This window comes from Leuresthes tenuis, unplaced genomic scaffold (assembly GCF_036924035.1).
Source record: "Leuresthes tenuis unplaced genomic scaffold, fLeuTen1.0.hap1 SCAF_10, whole genome shotgun sequence".
NCBI classification, from domain to species: domain Eukaryota; kingdom Metazoa; phylum Chordata; class Actinopteri; order Atheriniformes; family Atherinopsidae; genus Leuresthes; species Leuresthes tenuis.
In genome coordinates, this window is record NW_027325364.1 from 3,718,672 (window position 1) to 3,742,764 (window position 24,093).

The window sequence follows — 24,093 nt, forward strand, 5'->3', positions numbered from 1 at the left end:
TGTAAATCTGTCGACCTTTTATTTTCAGCTTTACAGACGCAGAGCACTGAGCTTCATACAGTGTAGAACCATGTTGGACAAATATTCAATTCAGCTTTATCTATAAAGCGCCAAATTACAACAAATGTCATCTCAAGGCAATCCAATGCAGTCCAATGAACTAAAATCCAAATTAGTCCAGTTCAAAGCCAATAAAAAGCTAAGGAAACCAACAGATTGCACTGAGTTGTAGAAGGCTGGGATGTTTATTACAATTTCGGGAGAATTGGCTGCCTTAACTTGCCTTTAAAACATATCTGCTCTCTGCAGCTTCTCCTCTCTGCCAGTATGTGCACAGCTTTCAATGCTGATTGGATGTTACCTGGCGGCTCTGTGTACAACCAATCAGGTGGTGCTGTGCGTGGGACAACGCTGGAGACAATCAGACCACAGACAGAGAGGCGCGGCTGCATCAGAGCCAAAATATACCGGTTTGAATTCGATTATTATCTATTATCGGCCATATAATAATCGGTAATGTCAATAATCGGTCGATCCCTCATCTGTACATTCAGATCCAAATACATCATATAAAATATTTTTTAAAGATTAATTTAAATCAACAGAACAACCAAAAACCCTTTTGTTCAACATTTAAGAGACTGGATGACAGATTGTGATTGGTCAGCTGATGCTGAGCTGATAACCAGCGCACCGCTCAGTGAGATCTTCACTGTGTTAAAGTTTAGCTAAATAAATTGAACCTGCTCTGGTGAGCTTTCAGAGGCACAAAGTGGCAGATGATCTTCTCCCATGAGTCCATCTCTGGAGCAGCATGTTTGTGATAAAGATGCAGGTCCAACATGTTTAAAGACAGTGGGTGCTCAGAACATTTCTCCAGCCCATAATTCACTATGTAGCGCTGGGATAAAGACACTCTTCAGGACCTGTACATCTCGATAACGTCTGCTCTCTTTGAGCCTCAAACTGGACGGCTGGAGAGAACATGTCTGATGTGATCAAACACACGGTTTGTATTTAAAAGAAGGAGAAAACACAGAAATACGAAGTCACACTTTATTCTCAATTAATCACACAGATTCAGCAATTTGTGGAATTCTTCATCCAAAGCTTCTTCAGAACCGCTGGTCCCGTCAGGTCCATGAAACCCAACTATAAATACCCAACCCAGTTATAAATGAGAACAGTTCACATTAAAAAGGTCGACACTGATTATTTCTGAAAGAAATGAAGCTCATATGAGAACGTTTAAAAACTTACATCCAGCCCTGAGAGGTGGGGTCCGATGATCCGCAGGTGGGGTCGGATGATCCAGGTGGGGTCCGATGATCCGCAGGTGAGGGTCCGATGATCCGCAGGTGGGGTCCGATGATCCGCAGGTGAGGGTCCGATGATCCGCAGTTGGGGGTCGGATGATCCGCAGGTGGGGTCCGATAATGGCCCGTTCACAGCCCCAGATTACTCTGATTTCCGATGGCCCAACCGAGGCTACAAAACAACAGGTTTTACCCACGGAAGGGTTTGTCACTTTCTCAACGGCAGATATTGATTTTTGCAAAGAAACTTAGAAAAACTTAAACCAGCAGACACACAAAGCTCTATCCATGCAGTTCCGATACTTTCAGAGTACAGTCACTTTTTTGGACCTCATGGGAACGTCTAACACAGACGTTAGAAATTTTCACAATATATTATCTTTTTTATAATTCATAATCATAATTATGACTTTCTTAAATGCTAGGTCTTTATTCGTTTGATGTAATTTTCCAGAGCAAGCTTTGTGTCATATTTGTTGCACTGCAGGCATGTGGTGGTCATTTGAACGAGGCTATAGACTCATACCTGTGAAAATTATAACTTTTGAAAACACAATTTAAGGATCTCCTTGTAGTCATATTTTGCATTAATTTACAATGATCCACACACTACATGATCATGGGATATCCAAACATAGCTTTCATCTTTGGAAGTTAAAATAACATTTCATTGGTCCAGTAATTTGACTTTTTTTAATACTTTTTTTGTTAAATGTGTGCAGGTCGAAGCAGAGCACCTGAAAAGGAAGCATGTTGTTGTGGCTGATTGTGAAGACCACCATCACCACCGTCCCGCTCAAAATTCATGCAACAGCTGGATCATCACTGTACACAGCTGACGACAATCTGCAGGAGGAAGGGAGGAGCAGCAGGACGTAAAATAAGAAACATCATGGCAAACTTGGATAAGGTAGTTTTTATTTGATTTATTTTTGATAATAAAGACAAACCAGTGGGTCACCATGGGGCTGAAAACTGGCCGTCAGTATATCGGTGCAGACCTTATTCCACACAGTTATAGGTTTACCTGCAGATCTGTGTAAGTTCCATGGAGTGTGGTGCTAATATACAAACAGCAGACATTAAAAGTAACTCCATTCACTCCAAAACCGAGACTGTGCACCAAGCATATTGTGATAAACATGCCATAACAATATAACCCTTTTAAACCCCTTCACACCTTTCCCATATTCTCTGCTGTAGAATGATGTCATTGAAACAAGAAGTACTGAAAGCACGAATGGTTTACCTCAATGAGGACCCTGAAGAGCTCATAAAAGAGTATATGGGAAGTATTTTAGTTTTTGGTTGCCACGCACGAGGCGACTGTGGGAAGAAAAAACTCCCTTTTAACAGGAAGACGCTTCCATCAGAACTAGGAAGGGGTCCTGGTTCTGATGAGGACAGAAAAGAAGGGACAACAAGCACCGTAACATCAGATCAGGGATACCTGCTGGGAAACAGGAGGTTTTTCTAGTCTGGTGTTATGGTGTTTGTATAAAAAACATTAATGAATACATTTTTGGATTTGTGTATTAAACTAAAAACTTAAAGATTTATTTTCTTTGTCTTTGCTTTTTGTATACAGATGACACCAGTCTCTAACTGCCTGAAACACCTGGCTTTTTGACCTGTGCTCTACTAAACCAGCATGATATACATTTGCACAATGCTTATCTGGTGGCTAGTTTGGGCTGTTCAGATCTGAAGCTAAAAAAGCATTTCAGAGATAAACGAACAAGTTGAGCTGAAGTAATTATTTTAAAATAACATTTCCATCCAGGCTATCCAAAAGGTTAAATAAGGCATGAAAAAAATATTGATAATAATCCAGATACAGCAAATATTAAACACACAAAACTTACAACAAAATTAAAACAATTCGGCGCCGCATGAGGACAGGAACGCGTAAAAAGTGAATATTTGCATGTATTCAGAGTACAGACTGTGCACCAGTGAAGGTGAGCTTTGTTTGACAGACATTACAGTCCAGCCAATGGGAGCGCCGGCTTGACCGGACGTATGATGCACCGTCACGTGACGTATTTATATAGGGTCAAGCGGAAGCGCTTGGTAGCCATTTCATTTCTGGAATTGCACAGTGATCATAGACTGGAAGTGCAGCGTCAACAGCGGTGGACAAATTGGATGGTAATAACACTCCGCCCTCAGCCCGATGGAAGCGTCCGTCAACCCACCTCACGACAGGTACTATCCGCACTATCTGAATGCAGACCCGTGACCCGGTTCTCATGCGTTTTTGTGTTCGTCTGAGATAAATTACCGTTGAATTTAACCGTGTTGCTACGACAGCGTTATCGTTAGCCTCCCGAAAAGAACGCTAGCTTGTCAGCCAACGGTTGTCGGATGGCAACGACGGATTTAACTAGCTTGCATAGCAGGGTGTTATGTCAGTATTAATTGCTCAATTATTGCCAAATGATATTGGAATTAGTACGCTTGGTCTTCTTTTTTTAATTAGTATTTTTTTTAGCTTTTTAGTGTAAAGCCAGCAGGCATATGGAGAGGCTAATGACAGCTGCAGCCTCATCGGCTGTCTCAGCCGGCTGCTCCCCGCCGGCTTTCTCTCAGTCGGGTCATTCATTGCTTAGACAGCCTCCTAACACTAATCTCATGTGATCAACACATGAGGTCATTCGTCATAATTAAAATGTATGTTCGGCGCTTAGTCTAAGCCCATACCGTTAGCTAGCATGCAGGTCGATAGCCACCAGTGAACGGTTAGATTCGTCAGGTACTGTGGATGTTTTCCTGGCTCAGCCACAGCATCTCTGCGGGTGAACTAACGCCTTTATACTGCAGGAAGTAGCTTGAATCAACTGCCTGGTAGTTTCTAAAGCTGCGCATTTATATTAAGACGTATAGTGCTTGGGCTTTTTTTAATTATTTTGATGGAAAACCGCCGTTCCTCTGTTACTGTGCACCGGTGTTTACAAACACTGAGGGCGGGGCGTCCGAACCACGCGATCACCAGCTGGTGGATTGTAACTCCAAGGGGCCGATTTGTAGCTTCAGCCTGAGCACCGATGCTGTTTTAGCTGAATCAGAAGTTGGTCCAACGCATATTTTAGGAGCAAAGACTAGAAGTATGTTAATCTTTAAGTTACACAACGGTGCTTTAGGTTCTAAGGAATGTTACGCTCATAACATTCATGCGTTGGCCTGATTTTTAAGCATGTTTTCTCATCACTAATGCTGTTTTATCATTCTTTGTGTTGATGTGATTCTGATTGAAGTAGAAAATCAGGCAGTAGGCTTTGCAAAAGTTTGTGTATCAGTGGGGCAGGTGTGTGTTCTGAATTGTGGGGATGATATTTAATTTCTTGTCTCTGAGAGAATGGGATGATGGTGGCTTTCTCTTGGCTACATGGACTGAGTGACCTCTGCCTCTTCTTTGTGCCTTACAACTGAAGACTGTAGAGGAAGCTTGTCGAGCGTGATGACATTTGCAGTTCCAGTCTTTTTTTTTTTTTAGTGTTTGTTTGAATAATGCAAACGGTAGCGTCTGGGTCGGCTAAGAAACTCTGCAGCAGCTCAGTCCATTAGTCGAAGTGAAGTGTAACACTTTTTTGGATTGTTCTTGTGTGCAGCAATTTTTTTATGACATCTTTTTCAAAGTTACTCACATAGTCGAAGGATTGGATTTATCAAGCTAATAATTATGCAGCCAAATGCAACAAATTTGCAATGAAATCTAACATAAATGAGATGGAGCACACACCATGTAGCTTTCAAAGTAACTGTAAACTTAATAATAAGCGTTTAATCTAAAGACTTGAAACAAACATTATAAACTCTAAGGTCAGATTTATTATGCTTAATCACTGAGGATGTGATTGATGATAAGCGGTCAGCAGAGAAAATGATCTACTTTAGTCTTTTTGTTGTTTTTGGACCTACTTTGCAATGTACAAAAAACTCAAACTCAAGTGTAACTACTATAGATAAAGGTATAGTAGGATTTAAAAGCTTCTTTTAAGTTTTTGAACCAGAGTATGTGTCCTATGATTAATTCTACGCTCATGGCCCACTATTAAGACCGTTTCCTGTGTGTTTCTGGAGCTTAATGTATGAGCGAGTAATATTGACTTTGGATTCTTGCACCCCAGCCTTGTTTATTTGCTGGTGAGGACCCATGTCCTGGTAGAATCCATGCGACCGTGGTTCCCATGATGGTGCTAAAAGTAGCAGCCTATTGATGGAATCCTGGTTTCCTGGATGAGTTATCGGACTACAGGGCAGCTTCACTGGTCATGTGGCTCATGTGAATGAAGTGTGTTTAAACTCAGACTTTGGCATAATCAAGTTTCTCATGAAAGCCTCTTTTCACGGGATTAGGAGGCAGATCAGTGAATTGCACCACTTCTTTCACTCGAGAGCAGCTTGGGTGTCTCTTAATTTTCTCCCTCTGGCTTTGTGCTGCTTTACAGATATCTGTTCTTTCACTGTTTGTGTTGTGAGGTTGTCTGAGTGCAGAGAACTTCACCATCTTTTCCTTTTCTTTGCCCATCTTCTTCTCTTGCCGTCTCCCTAACTTTAGCTCTCTGGTTGGGTTGTCCAGTGGCGTGATGGAGCAACACACCAGTTCGGGTAAACGCATTCGTAAGCCCTCCCTGCTGTACGAGGACTTTGAGAGCCCCTCTCTGCCACATACATTGCCCCAAGCACTCCCTGCCCCCCCGCAGCCCCCAGTGAAGGATCCCAGCCGGTCAGGCCGCATGACCAACCAGCTGCAGTACCTGCAGAAAACCCTGATGAAGTGTCTGTGGAGGCACCACTTCGCCTGGCCTTTCCACGAGCCTGTGGACGCCTACAGACTCAACCTACCGGTGGGTTGGACTTAAAAAAGTGTTTTAAAAGACTCTTTTTGTTGGTTTTATTCATGTTTCTGCAGCTCATGCTTGTGTCTAAGCTCAGATGTTCTTTCCGTATTCTTAAGATGTCTTTTTGTCAAACAAAGATGTCTTTTGGATTGTTGTGTGTTTGTAGCTTCATGAATAAGTAACTAAATTAAAACAGTCTTGTCCATTGTTTTCAGGATTATCATAAAATCATCAAACAACCAATGGATATGGGGACCATTAAGAAGCGTTTGGAAAACAACTTCTACCGCAGTGCAAGTGAGTGCATACAGGACTTCAACACGATGTTCACCAACTGCTACATCTACAACAAGGTGGGTAGAAGCAGAAAACGAGTGTTTCTTTCTCTCCTAACCTGAAAGCACGACTCCTGCTTACATTTCATATCGCACAGCACTTGCTTGATGATTGTAACATGGAGCTACTTGAAAGATCTGCAGATTTTCAGCAAACTAGTGAAGGGATGGAAAAATTGATGTGCATTTTTAAAGTGTCTAAACAGAAGACTTCTGCTGGGCTCACACCAAACGATTTCCACAGTCCCAGACTAAAAACTGAGTCTTTAGGAGTCTAACTGGAGCCTCGGCGCGCTCCCGTCATCTTGATCGTTAAGTTTAAGGCGGTAATCTGCAGTCATACCAGTCTCTCCCTAGTCTTGGGCTTCAGATCATATCAAACATGTTTAATATTATCGCAGGTCGCAGTAACGTAACACCATCAACAACCAGGAAAGCAGACAGTCAATAACAAACATGTCGGCGGATGTAGAAGAACGAGCCATATTCTGTGGCGTTTTCTCCTCTTTTTGTTGGGTTTTTCACTACAAATCACTGCACAGACCAGAGCAGCTGCAGCTAAAAGCTGCTTCTCCTCCATTTTTGTAAAACTTCTGCTGAGCATGATGGGAAAAAATAAAAAAAATCTAGTTGTAGTCTTGTAAATAGTGACCCTACAAGATTCAGTCTTTGTATAATCTTTAGTCCGAGGCTAGTCTGGGACTAAAAACTCTAAACTCTAGTCTTTAGATGTGAGCTGATAGTCTTTCAGAGTCTTTTCTAAGTCTTCTGATGTGAGGCCATTACTCAACATGCAGAAAAACCAAGTTTTTCAACCTTTTTCTGTATTTGACATGTTTTTTCTGTTTGTAAAGAACCAAATAGCTCTTTGTGTAGATCCATTGGCAGATTCTTTTTGAGCCGGCTGTTCAGGGTGATGCAAACACCATTAATCTGATGGAAATGCTTCTATCTTTCATTGAGCTTTGACAGTGTAATTCAGCCATGTGTTTTAGCAAAGTGTTCGCTGTTAATAAAAGAGAAGATTGTATTCATCATCAGTTTTCAACAGGTCTCACTTTGTCATTCACGCCTTCATAGAAGTTCATAAAAACCTTTTTGTTTCAGTTGATCCGTGCACCGGTTATCAGACTGTTCTGAGCTTTCTATTATTATTTTAACATGTTTGTCTGTTTTTCTTAGCCTACAGATGACATCGTGTTGATGGCCCAATCCTTAGAGAAGATCTTTCTCCAGAAGGTAGCCCAGATGCCCCAAGAGGAAATTGAGCTTCCTCCGCCAGCTCCTCGCAACAAAAACAGCAGAGGAAGAGGCCGCAAATCTAACAGTGAGTGTGGAAAGCGTAGCAGTGTAGTTTAGGGCTGCCACAAACGATTATTTTTTCGATTAGTCGACTAATCGGATCATAAATATATTGAATGTAGAACATACAGCTTATCGCACCAGGATGCAGCTGCTCTTATATAACCATCATTATCTTTCAGCTTGGAGTGTTTCAGGTATATGCCAACAAAAAAAAAGACAGTTAATGTCATAGTTGATTAACCCTTTGAAAAATGCAGCTTGTTGCAACAAACAATTATTTAACTGTGGAGCAAACACAGAAATTTAAATACATAAGGCTTTTGGGTCTTTTTAGGTTTTTCTTTCCTTCATTTGTCTCTGGCATCAAACATAGCTGCAGGTAGACACCTGAAACTCAGGAATTATTAGTCTCACTGACTCAAATGTAACAGCAACATGTTCAGTTTGGACTCAGTCAGGACATTTGCTTGCTGAGGTGTGCATGTAGCTTTGTAACAAAGCCGTCCATTAAAGATGAGCGTACTTTTTTAGCACTGAAACATAATGTTAGAAAACATTAGCGTTCCTATTCAAACACATCACTGTTATAACGTTACAGAAAACACATGAAACATGTGTTCTAAGGCTAATTAATCCAATCATCATCGCTAATGTTAACGTTTACAGCTATCAATATGAGTAAGTAGCAAGCTAACTCTCTGTTTACGCTAATGTTAGCAGCTAACTAGCCAGTTAGCTTACCAAGATGAGGGTCCCTCTTCACAATCAGCCACAACAACATGCTTCCTTTTCAGGTGCATCATTGTTGTGCTGCTGTGGAAGGAAAGTTCTGCCTTACAGATACTGCATTGCACACATTTGTCTTTAGTTTTCTTAAAAAGCTCCCACACTTTTGAGCTCCGTTGCCGGGTAGCCATGATACCAGAGCCCGTCTGGTTTAACTTCCTGTGAAATCACGGCTGACCCCGGTTACCACGACTGCGCATGTGTGTGAAGGACTGAAACGCAGACGCAGCAGTGGAAGGAGCCGCTGCAGCTTTGAGAGAAAAACAAAGTTTGAAAAAAACCAAACAAACGACGCATCGACTATTAAATTAATCGTTGACATAATCGTGACGAGTCGACTAACCGTGGCAGCCCTAGTTGAGTTTAATTTAAGTTCTTCTTAATGCTTTTTTTAGCTAAAATCATTTGTTAGGACGCTGGTAATCTGACACATTTTTAGGCCCAGTTCCTCCACTTGACTCTTTCCATTTTGCAGAGGTAACATGCAGAGTAGTAGCCTTTTAGCCATCCAGATGACCCCCAAACCCTGTTCAGGGGATAAATGCCCACCACTCATTGGTTCTTAAAAGAAAAGCGGCACCTTGCCTCTGCAGTGCAGAGGGGTGAGGCACTGGGAGTGAGCCTTCGTCTCACTTCTGTATGGATTATTGTCACCTTCTGTATGATTTGATTAGACACGAGTGTTTATACTTCTGATGTCATGCTGCAGGAGAAAATATTTTATAAAGAATCTCCATAAATGCTTGTGATGAAGATGGATGTCATCCACTTATTCAGCGGTAACGATTCTTCCGACGCCTTTCTGTAGCGGAGTCGTATTTCTAAAGTTGTATTTATGTTTATCTGCAGCATCTCGGGCTCAGCAGGTGCCAGCAGTGTCCCAGTCTGCCTACTCGCCTTCCTCTTCAGACACTGGGGAGTCAATGCTGGCCAACTCTCCTCAGACTGTTCTAACCAAAAGCCTGCCACCAGCCAACATCATGGGTCTGCCCCCCACACAGCCCACAACCAAGGTGCATATAAAAAGATACTGATGATGATGGTTTGCATGTGGAAAGGTTGGATGTGGCAGCCCAAGAAATGTATGAGAAAGACTAAAGTGTTTTAATAATGATCATTTCTGCTGCGTACCGTGAAAGCTCATAAAACATGTTGTGTATTAGTTTCTGCTAAAGAAAAGACCTGATGAAGGTAGAATAAAGCTGGAGTATTGAGCTCGGAGCCATTTTCTTTCCTCTGTAGAAGAAGGGTGTAAAGCGTAAAGCAGACACCACCACCCCCTCCACCATGGGCTTTACTGTGGGCATGTCGGGAGCAACGCACATGGTGGGCTTGGGGAAAGGAGGACACGGGGGCCAAGTTCACGACACCTCCATGCACACGGTCTCCTCAATGGGAGGCTTGGAGACCCCACCGGGGATGGGCCTGGTCAGGAGCCCTGGAGGTCCCGTCCTGCTCCAGCCCATGATGGCCGGTACCGGGCGCAGAGTGGGCAGCGGACGCCCCATCAAACCCCCCAAGAAGGATTTGCCTGATACTGTCCAGCCTCAGCCCTCTAAGAAAGGCAAACTCAGTCCACAGCTGAGGTACTGCAGTGGGCTGCTGAAAGACATGTTGTCCAAGAAACACGCTGCCTACGCCTGGCCTTTCTACACACCTGTGGACGCAGCTGCTCTGGGACTTCACGACTATCATGACATCATCAAGTGTCCAATGGACCTCAGCACCATCAAGGTAAGCGTTTCCTGCTGTAATGAGCGTTGGTTCTAATGAAAATCAAATGGGATCACACTGAGACATGTTAATGGTTCTTAAGATCTAACGCTGTCATTTCCAATGTCTTCATCAGAGAAAGATGGACTGCCGTGAGTACAGGGATGCTCAGCAGTTTGCCAGCGATGTCAGACTGATGTTCTCCAACTGCTACAAGTACAATCCACCTGATCACGATGTTGTTGGGATGGCACGGAAGCTGCAGGTGAGTTTAACTTAGCCCAATGTGTTCTCACCACGAGTTTAAGTGTTCCTACTTCTGCTGGCCAGCACAAAGTCACGACTTCTCCTGGTTCTTTTCAAAAGACTTTGACAAATGTGCCTTTCAAGCCACAGCGGTGGGGGTGGGGGGGTTGATTTGCCTCTGTCACGTCTCTGAGTCAGCAAAGGAGAAAGTGACAGAGCGAGAAAGGCTGCCTAAGGGAAAGCTGTCGTCATCAGCTGGTTTTGTGACTTGTTGTGTGTAAACACACGCTGACGTGGGGCTGAGCTCCTCTCTGTGACGTGCATGAATTACCAACGACAAACAGCGGCGTCTTAACAAGATTGGCTTTTTTATTTTGTGTTTTTTCTGCCACGAAGCACCAACCAATATGTAAAAGAGCTGAAGCTTTACCTTGAACCTTGTTCAGCCAGCCGTCCGTCCCTCTCATCCTCCACATCTTAAAGAACATTTCTTTTCATGTCTACACCTTGTCGTCGCCTCTTTGGCTGCACTCTGGTCCAAAGAGTGAATGAAAGTGATATTTAAGCAACTGTAATGTGCAGAGACTGGAATCATTTGGGTTAGGACCCACCTAACATCACTACTACCCACAATGCATTGCATGGCGTACGACAAGTGAAAGGTTTTTCTCTAAAAGTATAAAAACAAAGACACTCCTGTTGTTTTAAATACTGCATCTGTATTATACCAATGTTAATATAATAAGCCGTACGTGTCATGAGTCGAAGGTTTAACAGTTGGACTGACCAGATTTCTTGATTCCTGCCTTCCTTTTTTGATGATGAATAAAAATGTCGACTGTTTTTTTCCATGCTGCAGGATGTGTTTGAGTTCCGTTTTGCCAAGATGCCAGATGAGCCACACATGGAGCACACCGCCATGTCAATAAGTGGGCATCCAACATCTTCTTCCTCCTCCTCTTCCTCCTCCTCCTCCTCATCTTCTTCCACCTCAGAGAGTGAGCCCAGCAGCGAGAGCGAGGAGAGCGAGAGCACCCCCAGCTCGGACAGCGAAGAAGAGCGAGCCCATCGCCTGGCTGAGTTACAGGACCAGGTGTGCACACAGGTAAGTTCTCCAGTTCACTTCAGTTCAGTTCAGTTCAGCCGTGTCTCTTCTGTTTCCAGCCGGGGTTCATCACACAGATAACTTTATTTAAAAACTCCTTTTTACACAGCTGCGGGCTGTGCACGAACAGCTGGCTGCCCTCTCCCAAGGCCCCATCGTCAAGCCCAAGAAGAAGAAAGAGAAGAAGGAAAAAAAGGAGAAGAAGAAAAAGAAGAAACTGGAGAAGCGCAGCAGAGGTGGCCGGAGCAGAGCTGGCTCTGAGGAGTGGAAAATGCCGGGCAAGATGCTGAAGAGCAAATCTGCCAAAGCAGGTGGCTCTCAGGCGAAGAAGGGACAGGGGAAGAAGAGTAACAAGACCAGCAAGTAAGTGGCAAAAAGAAGAGGCACCACACCACTTTCCATGTGTCTCTGTGCTGTCTTTGCATTAATGTGTTGTGTTAAAGAAGCTTTTAACTCCACCCGCATGCTCAGAATGTCAAGCAGCTAACAATGGCTGCCCTCCGTTTTTTTGTTTATTTTCCAGGACAACTAAGAAGCCTTTCTACCCCCCCGTGGCCCCTTCCATGCTTCCTCACTACGACTCAGAGGAAGAAGAGGAAATTGTGCCCATGTCATATGACGAGAAGCGCCAGCTTAGCCTGGACATCAACAAGTTACCGGGTGAGAAGCTGGGCCGTGTGGTCCACATCATCCAGTCCAGGGAGCCCTCGCTGAGAGACACCAACCCCGAGGAGATTGAGATTGACTTTGAAACCCTGAAGCCATCCACTCTGAAGGAGCTGGAGCGCTACGTCATGACATGTCTGAGGAAGAAACCGCGTAAGCCTTATGGGGAGCAAGGTAGGTGAAACAGCTTTTATTCTTTTTGCCATTAAAGGGGAACTCCGGTATTATCGAGATCCATATAACGGAGTGAACGGGGCTTAGAGGATGCAGCCTCTAAATAAGGCATTATCTGTCTTTATTTCACCGATACTTTAAGAAGAATGAATGAATGAACGTGTGCTATAGCTCTGTTAGCTCATAGCTGCTGTTATGTGGCTACTTGCAGCTATAGGAGAGCTAACGGAGGGATTTCTACACAGGCACTCTACTGGGACCACTTCATCCACACGCCCCCCTGCAGCACAGTTTATTCACTCCGTGCTCTGTGACAGTCGGCTAACTTCACACAGAGTTTGCTGCTGATAGTTTTGTGCAACATGGCAGGATATTTATCAGATTTTGACGACGTGAACGACGACTTTGAGTAAGATGGACGTTCTTACAGGAGTGAATGAGCTGTGCTGCAGGGGGGCGTGTGGATGAAGTCAGTGAAACAGTTGGTGAAATAAAGACAAAGATAAATAAAGAGCCATCTAAATATCTCCCAAAGGACGCCGACTTTCACCAAACTGTTCTCGGTGAGTAGATGAACGTATTTCATGCCAGAAATAAGGTCGAGGTTTAAAAATACCGGAGTTCCACTTTAAGATTGGAAAAGTTTTGGTCGTTGAACAGTTTGGTGCTGCATCCAAAAATGAAAGTTCAAACAAAACATTTTTTGCGTGCATGGCATGAGTAAATTGCACATATATGAAGACACCATCACCATTTATGCTGAATGATTGAAGTTATTGATGTCACTTGATGTTTGTGGGGACACTCTATCAGCACCAAGTATGTGACTCCTCTGTAATAAACTAAATGAGATGAAAATGATGTAACGAACACATTTAAAAGTCAGTGCTGGTAAACAGTTACGCGTCTCCACTTCCTGGTTTAATGCAGCTGCATGTATTGGAACAGCTAACACCGCCCATAAGCAAAGACAGTTTGTTTTTTCAGCCACTTTAGTTGGAATTACACTCACATTTTGTTCATCTCTCCCAGATGTGTGCATGGAGTTGCTGTAAAAGTTTTCTTCCCTGAGTAAACGCTGCAGGACCAGCTCCACAGAGCTGATGCAGGGATGCAGATATTACTCAAGTGCTTCGGTGGTCTTTGGCAGCACATGTTCCCTAAAACATACGAGGGATATTCGTACCATTGGGTCCTGTTGTGAAAGGAAGTTTGCTGCATTTATGATGTGCATTTACTGTACAGTCCTGCAGCAATCCAGCTTCAGTTTTTGGCACCTGCAATAAATGAGTTTTTCCTAAAAGAGGAACTCTGTTCACTATTCAAAAGTCACGTCCGTTTCAGGCTTTGTTGGTCTCTTCTAACGGAGGCTGAGGTATGTGGCGGATGTGCTCTAATTCGACTCCAAATGTTTCTTCTCAATAGAGATTTTAGATTTTTCTTGGCTGCACTTCCCCCAGAAGACTTGAGGAGAAAGAGCTTGATGTTCCAAGGCCTTTTGCCTTCTCAGAAATACTCCACACTAACTTATTTAAACCCCTCAGTGACACAGTTCCCTATATATCCTTCTGAGGTTGCTGTCATCTTTTCCCCTACAGCAGGAAAGAAAGGCAGTATTGGTATGTCTAAGGAGGAACTGACGCTGGAGAAGAGGAGGGAGCTGGAGAAGAGGCTGCAAGATGTCAGTGGACAACTCAATTCAGTCAAAAAACCCACCAAACCCAAAGGTGAGCTTGCACCGTTGTCCTTTGCCTGCAGAAAATGTTGTTTTTAAAAGCTAGATTACAGTTTTTCTCAGTTTAGTTTAATCATGGCTCCAAATCCATCCTAAAAGTCGGTCCTGCATTCATCTCCAAAAATATGTATTATTCACTGTCAAAAGCAGTGGATTTTCAAAGCTCATCACTGGCACCAAAGAGACGAGGCTAATCTGTCGTAGATCTCCCAGTGCCACTTACGGTTCATCAGGTTTTAATCCCCCCAAAGTATTCCTGAGAATTGTAGACTTTGAAGTTTTGCCACCATGAAGAGCCTCTCATGGCCTTAATATTAAATGTGGCTCGGCTCTCCGGCTCCTTCCTCATTAAGAGAATGGGGAACTCTGACTGTGCCAGACGAGCTCTGCCCATATCTCTGCCTCACAGCACTTCCTCACAGCCTGCCACGACTCTGCTTGGCTCATATTGTGGGGAACAAACGGCATAAACCACAGAAAAGTAATGATCAGCGCAGATGACGCTCCCTCACTAAATCGTGGGGCAGCACCTGCTGGCAGCCGGTTAATTTTCAGCACCGTGCTGGTCTCAGCGACTCTGCCAGAGACCTTTCAAACATAAGGCGGCTGTGTGGGCCGTCGCACAGCCGGGGTTTTGTCTTGGACTCGGCGAACACAAGCGCCTGCTGTGCTTTCCGGAGGGAGAACGATTTATCCAGGATCCCAGATAAATGGTTGGAATAGCATCACTCTTTCGAGTTTGTTTAGTGGCAAAAACCAGCTGTTTTCTGGGTCAGAAAGTAAGTTGGAGTGGGGAAGAGCAGCCTCTGTGTTGCTCTGGAACTGTCTCTCCCTCTGAGCTGAGACGGTTCTCCCACTCTGATCTCCCCCGCTTTGCTTCAGCGAGTGAGCCTCGGAGTTCTGGCAGCACCTCACAGTGAACTCAGTTCAAGTGGATGCTACCTTTAAAGTTTAGCCTGTGCTAGCTTCTCCTGTAGCGTGCAAGCTCCTGATTTCATCGGTTCCTCACACGTAACTACCGGCACAGCCCTGCCCCACAGGTAGTTGGGGCTGATTCCTCCGGTGTTCAAGGCAGAACACTCCAGCTGTTTGACCCTATCTGAGAACGTAGGCGGTGCAGCTGAATTAGCATCGGCTCAAGTGCAAGTTGTGATGTGTAAATTTGAAGATTAGCAGAATCCAGTGAAACACAAAAGGTCGGCTGGATGGATTTCCACAACAGGCATGTTGTAAGAGCATTAGGGAACCATTTGTGTTGCTATAAAAGTATAATATGATGAAGTCTGTCAGAGGGCTGAGAGGGTGCTCAGCTTCTCTCCTTTTGCTTCAACCAGATGTTTCGGTAAAACTGTGCTTTGCTCTTCCCTCCTCAGTGGAGAAGCCCAGTGCTGTGGAGACTCATGCCCAGCCGTCACGCCTCAGTGGCAGCAGCTCCAGCTCAGACTCGTCTTCGTCGTCCTCCTCATCGTCCTCCTCAGACACCAGCGATTCAGACTCCAGTTGAGAAGTTTAGCCTCAGAAGTAGATCCATGACTAACTCAGGGACTTGGGCTGGCCCAGGACACATCGCACCCTGAAACTAAAACTAAAAACACTCCAAGCGAACGCTGTTTTGATTGTGGGACTGAGGGACATGGAACATCTCTGTGGATATCTGTAGAGCCCCAACACTAAATGCCTTGCCCCCCCCCACCTTTGTAAATACCTGTACAAATTTATGTTTCTTTTATAAAGAAGATTTTTATGGTGATCCCCAAAGAGGGAGGTGGAGTAATAAAGAGTGGAAAGACGGGCCTTAGCCTTCTGCTTTGCCCCTTATGGCAAAGGACTGGAAGAGTCTTTTTCTTTTTCCTTTTCCTTTCTTTTTCACCCACTTTTCCTCGGACATTACTGGAACCAGCAACCTTTTGGTCACGAGCCTTGCTTTTTCTAAAATCTGGCCTTTGTCCATACTTGATTTTAGATGAACCTGATTGTTGTTCATGGTTAAAACATTTTAAAAGATGAATACTGTTGCAGAGATCCAATATTCCTCCTCTTGTTCACCAGTCTAACAGCCTTAGAGCGGTGATTAAAATGGACCCTACGATACTTTCCATATTCAGGTCAGAATCTGAGGTTGGTTGCAGCTTGAGTTCTAGATCACCTCTCTGTTATGTTTACAGCACTTTTTCTTCTTTGCGTGACAGTGACATTTATGCTGCAGTCTATTTTAAAGCCTGTACAGTAGCTCTTGAAAACATGGTGGGCTTAAAGTCCAGTATAGAATAAGTTAAACTTCCTGTAATTACAAACTTTAGCTTCTACATTGCATTTTCATTCAGTTTGTACTGAGTTGGTGGCTGCACTTTTCTCCTAAAAGCCCATTTTAAGACTGATTTGTCTTATTAACACGACACTAATTGAAATGCTGTCTCCAGTATTTTGAATGCACTCACTTAAAAAAGCTTTGATGCCGTTCTAGTTCTTCATTTCACCAGCCGGCGAGTCCATCCGTTTCTGAGCTGAACACAGGCTGCTGAATGTTAGCAGGTTACACCGCAGGCTTCTTCAAATGTGAGGAGATCTATTAGCATTTCTCAAAGTCATCTGAAGCACTTGAAAACTTGACGAAGGTTTCTTGAAGAAATCTTTTTGACTGTGCAGCACTTACTGGAATGAATGAGGCTGACTGAATAAAATTGCCCTGAAAATACAAGTTTCCCTTGAGATGGTGGAGTCCTCATAGTCCAAGTAGTTGAAGCCATTGTTGAATGTTCAGTAAAATATATGCTTGTATGTATTTAAACTGTATTTGCTGTGGCACAAATTGTATTTCTGCTGTTCAGTCTCCTATTTGAAGTTCTGTTGTTTCCTTTTTTACACATTATGTCATTCCACTTCTTTGTCTTAGTTGTTTACTTCAGCATTGCTGCCTCTGGTCAAGCTGGTTGCTTCCTCTCAGAGGGAAACCTTTCATTTGACATCTGTGTTTATTAAAATAATCTCTTCTGTAGGACAAATGAGAGTGTTGTGTCTGTTTGACATGTTAAGTTTACATTTAGAGAAAAACCCAAAGATGCTGTGCTTCCTGCTTCTAAAATCTGCTTTTCTAACGCTTAACTGACTCATACTTTGGGAGTTTTTGATGGAATTATTTAAGTGGCACATATAAAGGCATCCCGTACCTTTTAAAATGATGCTACCTGTGCCGTCCAGAGCACAAAAAGCAAACCAGATGTGGCCTACTTATTTTGTTTTCATATATTGTAATGACCCATTTTCCCCAGTAGGTGGCAGTAGTCATCAGGCTTAATATCTGAGCTAAGAACTTGGAATTGTAAACCACAGCTGTTTTATGTTGGAAAGAAGCCTTCAGATTATGAATCATAGAGTTCACAGCCTGATATTTTGAAGTGATGAGTCAGACTGTGACTCAGCTCACTCTGATGTTGGAGGACATGAACTGCAACATTTCCCAGTTCGGTTGCTTTTTCAGTCTCTTTGAGCACTTCAAACTGAAAATAATTGGTGGAGAATCAGTTTTAGCAAAGATGGAGTATGCTAGGGTCACTCATAACCACTTATACAGAGTACAAAAGTGATGTTTTTCCCCACCTTTTAAGTAAATTCGGACTACATTTTAAAAAGTACACATTAGCTCCAGTGAAACGAACAACAAGTTGATACTGAGTTTGATCTGCTCCTTTATGCCGTCTCCCTCACCCACTGAACTGTCTGCACACTCATGCTGTGCTTTATGTGTCCTTTGGTACCTGCAAGTACAATATGTCACACCGCGGTGAGGTCAGGAAGCGTTCTCCATGTTTGGTTTTGTCATTTCCTGTTTTATTTTGAAAGATTAAACTCTTGTTTCAGGTCACTTGCCCTTCCTCACGTGTCTCCTGATTCCTGATGTGTCCACATGTTTCCCATTGCCCTCGTGTCCGTTTGTCTTTGACTGTTTCCATCTGTCGCTCACCCAAGCCTGCCGCCACAGCCATAGTTATCCTTGCCTTGCTTGTTCTTGATCGTTAAGCTCGTATTCTTTTGCCTCCTTGTGAGTGATTTTTTTGTTTTTGTTTATAATTTTCGACTTTTCAAAGCCATTTTTAAAGCTTTTGGAGTGATTTTTTTTTGGTTATAGATTACGTCTCATAGCGTTTGTAGAGCCTCCAGTTTTCAGGAGTTTGTTTATTTCTCGTGTTGAGTTGGTTTTCCTCCTTAGGGAGTGATTTTGAGTTTATAGTTCGTGTTTATAGGTGATCCTCTTAGTGACTTTCTGTTTATTAGATTATTTTCTTTCTGATTATTTTTTCGTTATTAAGTTTTATAGCTTCTATAGAACTACATTTTCAAAGCTTCTTATTTTGTCACTCAGTGTTGGAGACACTGATAAAGACGACTTGAACGTTTCATCCTTCTGCATCTGAGTCCTCTTTAAAGTCCAGGTCTGACACTGTAAAGGTAGAAAATGATCCCCCGGAGCCCAACAGTGAGCTGTTAAATCCAGCGAATGCCAATTAAAAGTCATGTTTAAGCAGTGGTGCCCTGATCGGCTGCATCAGATGTCTTTTAATCTAACATCTTAATAACATCTTATCATTAATAACATCTTATTTTAATCTAATTTGTTTTTGTTAAGTAGTCTGAAAGGAACTGGATGATAAATTATTGTTGATAACTTATAGTAATTTAAAATTCCTTAAAAAATAATGGATTCATTGCTCAAACTGGACTATGTTTCCAACAAACTCCCACTAACGTACTGTATACTGTTCCGTAGTCAGAAATTACTGTTTAAAATCCTCAATTGTCATTTTTGGGGAGAAGTTTTTTACTCGAGTGCTAATCTGAGCTTCAGTAATTGTTCATAAAACACTTTCTTCTGCTTCATGTGGTCATTTATCTAATGACCCATCAGACAAGTGTTTAATATGCTGTTGCACAGCTGTAATTTTGTGGCTCAGTGTTGTTGACATATACAGATAAAGCACAAGAAGTCAAAGGGAACGTTTATCTCTGTGTGTAAGAATACATCCACTGCGTGTTGCTTGTGTTTTTCTAACCCTTCTTCACAGCTGTCTGTGATCACTGGCACATTCGCAGAGTCATCGTCGGTTATCACAAGCTCACGGTCCCATCGTTGCTGCTGCAGTCTCTGCTGATCAGCACGTAATGTCTGTTGTGTCGGCTTGCTCTGTTTTAATACCGCCGCAGAATGGCACTGCCCCAAACTGCCTCTGTTCTCTGCTGGATTTATCAGGCTCCAGTCTGAATCTAATTATTTTCACAGTGATAGATGAGGTAGCTGCCACATATTTTAATATGGAAGAGTGTGGAGAGCCTGAGGAATAAATTTCAGGTCTCAAACCTTGAGAGTCAAAACCACAGCAGCTTTGATTTTTGCAGTTGCAGTATATTCAGTCTCTGCTCATGGGACAGAATGAATGCTGAAGAAAGAATATTTCAGCGAGAGGCAGCGATAGTTGAACTGTAAGGTGAATAAATGTTGGGAAGATGTAACTGTGGTTGCCCCCCTTGCGGCCAAGTTGTTGAAAAATGATTGCTAAAACCAAAACACGTGCTAAAGTGCCGTCGTGCCATCTTGGGCGCCAAAACGCATGTTAATGTGCCCTCAAGTGCCCTCTTGGGCGCCAAAACGCATGCTAATGTGCCCTCAAGTGTCCTCTTGGGAACCAAAACGTGTGCTAAAGTGCCCTCAAGTACACTCTTGGGAACCAAAACACCTGCTAAAGTGCCCTCAAGTGACCTCTTGGGCGCCAAAATGCGTGCTAAAGTGCCCTCAAGTGCACTCTTGGGCGCCAAAACGCATGCGAAAGTGCCCTCAAGTACACTCTTGGGCGCCAAAACGCATGCTAATATGCCCTCAAGTGACCTCTTGGGAACCAAAACGCGTGCTAAAGTGCCCTCAAGTGCACTCTTGGGAACCAAAACGCGTGCTAAAGTGCCCTCAAGTGCACTCTTGGGCGCCAAAACGCATGCTAAAATGCCCTGAATGGCCCTCTTGGGAACCAAAACGCATGCTAATGTGCCCTCAAGTGCCCTCTTGGGAACCAAAACGCGTGCTAAAGTGCCCTCAAGTGCACTCTTGGGCGCCAAAACGCATGCTAAAATGCCCTGAATGGCCCTCTTGGGAACCAAAACACATGCTAATATGCCCTCAAGTACACTCTTGGGAACCAAAACGCGTGCTAAAGTGCCCTCAAGTGCACTCTTGGGCGCCAAAACGCATGCTAAAATGCCCTGAATGGCCCTCTTGGGAACCAAAACGCATGCTAATGTGCCCTCAAGTGCACTCTTGGGCGCCAAAACACGTGCTAAAGTGCCCTCAAGTACACTCTTGGGAACCAAAACGCATGCTAAAGTGCCCTCTTGAGTGAGGACGCGTTATATGTGCCCTTTTTTCTCTTTCCGCCCTTGCCCTTCAAAATGTCTGTGCACGCCACTGCCTGCTAACCAGTTCCATTTCATGGGTTTAATTTTCTCCATACAAAAGGAACACATTTTTCTCTTCACATTCATTAATTAAACGGCTTGAAGAAGACTGTTTAAGCCATAACCGTATTTTCTGCTCCCTGCCTAAAAGCAGGCTGTGTGTCCAGCAGGTCGTCAGCAATTTCGTGCTCTAATCGTTTTTCACTAGAGTGCCTCCAAATGTCAAGAGTCAAATGCAGAATCCTGGGTTTTGTCCTCAGGAAGTGAAGGTGAGAGCCTGAGGGACAGGTTGGAAGTCACCACCAATATTAGATCAGTTGTCACTGTGATTCCAGCCTCGTTCCTATTTAATTAAAGGAGTGCCACAAAGTTTTATTTGCACATGATTACATCAATTTATATCCCTTTATTTGTATAGACAACAACTGTACATGATGGAAGTTATTCCATGTAATACATCTCTTCTTTCAGGACTATCTTATTGATTAAAAATCTATTCAAAACATGTTTTTCACTTGGAAAATTGTGTTGAAGCTCTAAGCTGCTTATATTAAAGTTCACTGTCAGTATTGGAGGAAATAGAGCAGTTTTGTTGCTTTGCTGAAATAAATAATCAAAAATCAAACACTGAATTCTCTCAGCATTCTTTTATAAACCTTTCTTACTTCAACCTTTGATCGTTAAAAAGTCCTGAGCATGCTTTCTGCTGTACTGACAGTGGAGATAAACAGCTTCGTGGGAAGGTGACATGCTGTTTCATCATGTTCACCTCCTGACATGGCACACTCAGATAGCATGCCCCCCCCTCCTAAGCAAACCCATGACTTGTTACAGCTTATATTTCTCAGCTTAGGATAAATGTATTCATTTTAAATGGCATGCCACGGCTGTGTTAGATCTTTAAAACAACATAAGATGTAAAGCACACTTAATCAATGTTAGAAAATGAAAAGCTTTGAAACTTAAACCCACAGTTCGTAGTGTATGCAGGACAGGTGATGGATGTACCAAGCAAATCACATCCAATATTCTTTTGACATGTTTCTGCAAAGCTTATGGATGATAGATGTTTGTTGCATCTTAATGTTCCTTCAACAGAGAATTTAAAATATTTCCGCTTTTTAGTGTGTAAGATGATTCGAAATGTTGCTGTGAACACATTTATCATTTCTTTTAAAATCTGACTACTTTTAGCATAATTCTGTTGTCTTGGTTCACTCTTTGCATTTGTTCTGGCAGGGTGCGATTTGCTGGGGGGGGGGGGGGGGTTTAGCCATTGATTCAGCTGCAGCAGGGCAACGAACAGAAGAGGTAAAACCAAACTGCTGGGCAGACAAAACCAGCATGTGGACATCAGCACCACACAGCCACCAAGCCTACAAGCATCCCCCAACAGAACACCAACAGAACTCCAAGTATGGCTGTGATGGTTTCTTCTTTGATTTGTCAGCTTTGTCAGCTCTCTGTCCCCGCCCACTGCCCCAGGCCTCCGACGAATCAAAACACAGAGAACAGAAACCGCAGAAAGAGGAGATGACGAGCAGGGTGAAATATAGGATAAAGGGAATATTAGGGACACACTGAGAAGTTACACCAAGCGCTGCACAGGAGAGCAACCAAACGCACCCAATGCTGATGTTTCTGATCCTCACGCCACCTGACAGTCAAAGTCTCAGGGAGGTGACGGGGTGAACAGCCAGGTAGCTCCACACATGTCAGGGTGGGAATGAATATCTCTCCAGGCAAAGCAAGTTTGATCCTGGGTCTATAATTTTTCCAATAGGATTTACCTGTTATAGAGTCCAGGGATTGAAACCAGTTGGTAGTAGGTTGGGATCATTGTAAAAACATAACTGATTTTGGGTAATATTGACATTTTGACTACTAAAAGTTCATCCAACAGTTGAGACCGTCTCCAATGGTTTTGAACAGCTAGAATTTGAACAACTTTGGCGAAATGTTCATTCCTAAGTATTTAATGTTGCCAACAGGTCAGGGACGGGGTGCATTTGGGGATGCAGACATCCAAAATGTCATCTGCTCACAAACTAATCTTGTGATGGTAACTGGAAACACGGATGCCTTGGATATTGTGATTCTAGCGCATTGCAATTGCTAAATGTTGAATATGAATATGACAAATAGTGATGGAGCGGGTGGGCATCTCTGTCTTGTTCCTCTATGTAAAGCGAATGGTTTTGATATTATTCCATTCCTTATAATATTATTATTATTACAGGAAACATCTCAGGGATTTCATAAAGGTTTCACAAATAGAAAACACATAAAGCAAAGAGAAAACGGGGAGGCGTGAATGAAACTGGCTCCGCCTGATTAGCGCAGGTGTGCGCTCAGGTGTGCGCGCGCAATCAGCGGGAACCTATTTAACTGCGGCTCGCTGAGGCCGGACTAACTGCGACGCCAGATGCTGAGGACTGGAAACTCATCCCAACAGGTAAGAAACCAGTTTTTATTTGGACACGATGTCGCTTTGCGGTGGTGTTGATTTAAGCGTCTTTTCTGTTCGTGTTTAAGCAGCGTGTTAACAGAGCTTTAAAGCTTGCAGGAGAGAGCCTCATTCGGTCCTAATTAAACGCGGTTCATAGCAGAACAGCCGCTGTAAGGCCACAAAATGCGTAAATACGCTTGTTTGTTAGGAGAAGCAGATGTTTATGGAACTAATTGTTGCAGATTAACCGAGGACCGGAAGTAAAACCGTTTCCCTCCAAAAACGTTTATTTTCCCGCGTGTTCCTACAGCTTGTTGCCTGATTTCCAATGAGCCGACAGGTGTGCCTCATCTTTCACTGATTCTTTGTTAAGTCCAGTTTACATGTAAACGTTCTTAAAATGTTCATTTTAAAATGCAACATGCTATGTTAACTTAAGAGGATACAACTGTGCTGTAAGAACTAAGAGATGATCAGCTGTTTGTGTCTGCTCTGTTTCATTGATATTATCAGAATCACTACAACTGTTTTCATTTATTCATGAATTTGTGTAAACTACTGTAATACGTTATCAGCGGGATGGCTTCAACTCCTTCAGAGTTCCAACAGAAACATGAACACAACAGATTGCACTGAAAGTTTTCTTTAATCTAATCCATTGTGTCTGAACATGGTGCTAACATGTTGGTTAGATGTGATTTTGATGCTCTGATTCTCATCAACAGAACTGTGCTGGACTGACCTGGACAGACATGCACCGTGGGCGGAGACAAAAGAGAAAGAAAAAGCCAGAGGTACTTGCATCCTGTTTGATTTGATATAATAAAACATTCCCAGACTGGTTATCAGCCTTTTGTTGGGACCGGATAACCTGTTAAGATTCTGTTCATGGCTCAGCTGACATTTTACATGGATTCTGAGAATCTGTCTCAACTTTGTCCCAAAGTTAATGAAGTGCTTTAACTGTTCTGTATCTGTCTG

The 24,093-nt window shown here is 43.2% G+C and overlaps 2 protein-coding genes across 2 annotated transcripts in view; both read left to right on the forward strand.

Annotated features, from left to right (window-relative positions):
- The window catches only part of pbx2 (pre-B-cell leukemia homeobox 2), a 65,899-nt gene extending 44,807 nt beyond the window's left edge, over positions 1-21,092 (forward strand). Inside the window, exon 9 of the transcript XR_011917302.1 lies at positions 21,082-21,092. The gene's annotated coding sequence lies outside the window, so the exon portion shown is untranslated. The remainder of the gene's footprint in view (positions 1-21,081) is intronic.
- On the forward strand, positions 3,409-17,230 carry brd2b (bromodomain containing 2b). The gene is made up of 12 exons (XM_072393583.1): positions 3,409-3,524; positions 5,878-6,166; positions 6,376-6,513; positions 7,678-7,822; positions 9,436-9,599; positions 9,829-10,320; positions 10,436-10,564; positions 11,405-11,650; positions 11,760-12,013; positions 12,174-12,490; positions 14,089-14,217; positions 15,599-17,230. Exons 1-12 carry the CDS (start codon positions 3,493-3,495, stop codon positions 15,727-15,729), a joined length of 2,466 nt encoding a protein of 821 aa, XP_072249684.1. The 5' UTR covers positions 3,409-3,492; the 3' UTR covers positions 15,730-17,230.
- Positions 21,093-24,093: the final 3,001 nt, after the last annotated feature.

What these genes read in the sequence shown, in the direction of transcription:
- brd2b (XM_072393583.1), top strand. Translation starts at nt 3,493, where the DNA reads ATGGAAGCGTCCGTCAACCCACCTCACGACAG. An exon ending in ACTGCTACATCTACAACAAG is followed by an intron (nt 6,514 to 7,677) that starts GTGGGTAGAAGC and finishes TGTTTTTCTTAG; the next exon opens with CCTACAGATGACATCGTGTT. An exon ending in GGATGGCACGGAAGCTGCAG is followed by an intron (nt 10,565 to 11,404) that starts GTGAGTTTAACT and finishes TCCATGCTGCAG; the next exon opens with GATGTGTTTGAGTTCCGTTT.